General features: G+C 32.3%; 1 protein-coding gene across 1 annotated transcript; it reads left to right on the forward strand.

Moving 5' to 3' along the window:
• The first annotated feature begins 203 nt into the window (after positions 1-203).
• On the forward strand, positions 204-1,844 carry LOC124830545 (putative esterase KAI2). The gene is made up of 2 exons (XM_047304301.2): positions 204-638; positions 1,246-1,844. Exons 1-2 carry the CDS (start codon positions 271-273, stop codon positions 1,694-1,696), a joined length of 819 nt encoding a protein of 272 aa, XP_047160257.1. The 5' UTR covers positions 204-270; the 3' UTR covers positions 1,697-1,844.
• The last annotated feature ends 1,416 nt before the right edge of the window (positions 1,845-3,260 follow it).

A 3,260-nucleotide genomic window follows, 5' to 3' on the forward strand; every position in this document is an offset into this window, starting at 1 on the left:
TATTTAACTTTTAATATGAAAATCAATCAACTTATATAATTACATGTAAAAGTGTTTTACGGCATGTGAATATTTTATTCTTCTGAATTAAGAAATTGTTTGCAACATGTTATTTTAAAAAAAGATCATGTAAGAAAAAAAATGGAGAATATAGTTTTGTAATATACTATTGTATTGGTTTGGTCCCTCCCTGCGTTGGCATCACAGGCTTGTTTGTTATATACAAGTAGGAGGAAGAGGTCCGGAACTTGGACACCTAAGCAGAAAAAAATGGGGATAGTGGAAGAAGCTCACAACGTGAAGGTTTTGGGATCCGGCACGCGCTACATAGTTCTGGCTCACGGCTTCGGCACAGACCAATCCGTGTGGAAACACCTCGTACCTCATCTCCTCGACGACTTTCGTGTGGTGCTCTACGACAACATGGGAGCCGGCACCACCAACCCCGATTACTTCGATTTCGACCGCTATTCCACCTTGCAAGGTTATGCCTTCGACTTGCTTGCTATCTTAGAAGAGCTTCGTGTTCATTCATGCATCTTTCTTGGTCACTCTGTCTCCGCTATGATTGGTACTGTCGCTTCCATTTCTCGCCCCGATCTATTCGCCAAAATCATCATGCTCTCCGCTTCCCCTGGGTAACTCGATCATTATTTTCATGTTTATCATTCACTAATCATGTCTATTTGACTTCGTCTATAACTGCACTGCTATATTCCAATTCAAGCCTTTTTATCTTATTCATTCTTACTATCCAAAACTAATGCTACCAATATACCTCGTTGTAATTTACCGTTAAATCTTTCTTGTTTATTCATTTTTAACCAATATACTCTTGAGATATTTGTTAAAAGGTATCTTTATTTGTTAAGGTTAATGTTGAGAAGCATATATAATGTTTGTTTTCATTTTTTAGTAACAAAATGTAAGTGTCAAATGCCTTTATCGTATTGTGTTTCACTTTCAGCATTTTAATTTGTCCAAAAAATATTTCATCATTTGATAAAAAAACAAAGAAAACCCTAACTATCTTTTATTAATTAACATCTCGCATAATTACTAGCAGTCTTCGATATAGTTTGAATAACCAATAATTTTCTTAAGAAATACGCATTTACCTTATGAGACAAATAATAAGAGAGTAATCTATATTTTCAATAAATAAAAAAACTCCTTTTTGTGTAAAAAAATATTAATTAGCGTGATTGAACTGGTTAATGATGTTGAATGTGGAATCATTGCAAGGTATCTGAACGACACGGAGTATTTCGGGGGGTTTGAGCAGGAAGATCTGGACGAACTATTCGACGCTATGGCGGCGAATTACAAGGCATGGTGCTCAGGGTTCGCGCCGTTGGCCGTTGGTGGGGACATGGAGTCCGTGGCGGTGCAGGAGTTCAGCCGAACCTTGTTCAATATGCGCCCTGACATTGCGCTGAGCGTGTTGCAGACCATTTTCCAAAGCGACATGCGTCAAATTCTCAACCTCGTCACAGTCCCATGCCACATCATCCAAAGCAAGAAGGACTTAGCGGTTCCCATCGTGGTCTCCGAGTACCTTCACCAAAACATCGGCTGCGACTCCGTCGTTGAAGTCATGTCGACGGAGGGCCACTTGCCGCAACTGAGTTCTCCCGATATCGTTATTCCCGTGCTGCTGAAACACATTCGCCTCGACATTGTAACGAAGCAGTAACGGGATGGGAGAAAACTAAAAGTTTGGTTCAGTGTAAATTAATTTCTCATCATAAAAACTTGTATTTTTTTTAATGTAATGTCTGAAAGAAGTTTTATATCATTCAGAAATTGAGGTGAATGATAATTTACATTTGTTTTGTCTTAAATCTACCTACATATATATTAAAATATAAGTGTGTGAGGGAAAATACGAAGGTTGAAAAGCAGAAAATAACAGAAAATAGTTACTGTATGAGAGTATCCAAAGGGGTTGAATACGGAAGAGTGTTTATTGGTGTTGATGATTGGTGTGCGGATTCCATTATTGGGGTCTGAGAAAAATAAAATTAGGAGTGTGTCGGTTTCGAAAAGACGAAGGTGATGAATTAATGTCAATTAGATGAAGTGTAGTGGTAGGTGATGGAATTGGTGAGTAGTGGGAGTGTATATTTAATAAAGTGTATGCAGTGGTGCACCATCAGGATGACTGGATCAGAATGGAGTCTAGCTAAAATCAAATCAAACCTCATCTCATTTCTCTTGTTTACTCCTTTCTCTCTCATAAACGTTACTCTATTTGGAATTAATAAATGGATTATTTTCATCCTATCTTTCTACAATTTTTATTTTAATCATTAATATTTATTTAGTTGTTAATAAATATTTCCATTTTTGAAATAAAATAAATAAATTTTTATTTTGATAATCCATAACTTCTTTCAAATTCTACATTTTATGAGTATATTTTCATGAATTTTTTTATTATAACCCCGAGAACTTGATCTTATATCTGCAATGAAAATCTCTAAAAAGAGAAGAATTCAACGTCCTGATATATCTATGATTTGTTACGTTACTTTTAATATCTCTTGTTTCATCCACAAAAGAGTACATTGGTTGTTATCAATGATATAATAACTATATGTGTAACTATTTGTGGTCGTATAAAAAATTTATGTGCACTAAAAAGTTATTATATGTATGTGATTAGTGGGAGCAAATTTGGAATTAAGTTTTTATATGTTAAAACACGAAGAATTTGAGTTGAATTAATTTTATTTTAAAATTGAGAAAACGAACTAATTTGAGGTCTGATTTCCATTTTTAGCATTAGTTGAATGCAAATAAAAATGATATTTTAACACCTATATATTTTTTATATTCATTTTACACTATATTTTTTATTTTTATTTTCTTAAAAATATATAAAAATTTATTTTTTATAACCATTTTACTTTTATATTTTGTATCCAATAAATATAAAAATATTTCACTTTAAATACAAAAAAACAACAATTTTTTTAGAACACCGTAAGACATATGTAAAAACACTTACAAAACTTACCATTTATCTCGGTATTATCTCACACATGAACTCAAATGGATTATACTAACTTTTCCATTTTCAAGAATGAAACATAATCATATATATATATATATATATATATATATATATATATATATATATATATATATATATATATATATATTCTAAAATAATAGTATTATAACACATTTTTACATTTATTTAATACAGAATATAAAAGAGTAAAATAAACATAAAAATATAAAGTTTTGTATTT

Source organism: Vigna umbellata, chromosome 4 (assembly GCF_029865625.1).
Source record: "Vigna umbellata cultivar VRB3 chromosome 4, Vumbellata_1.0, whole genome shotgun sequence".
NCBI lineage: Eukaryota > Viridiplantae > Streptophyta > Magnoliopsida > Fabales > Fabaceae > Vigna > Vigna umbellata.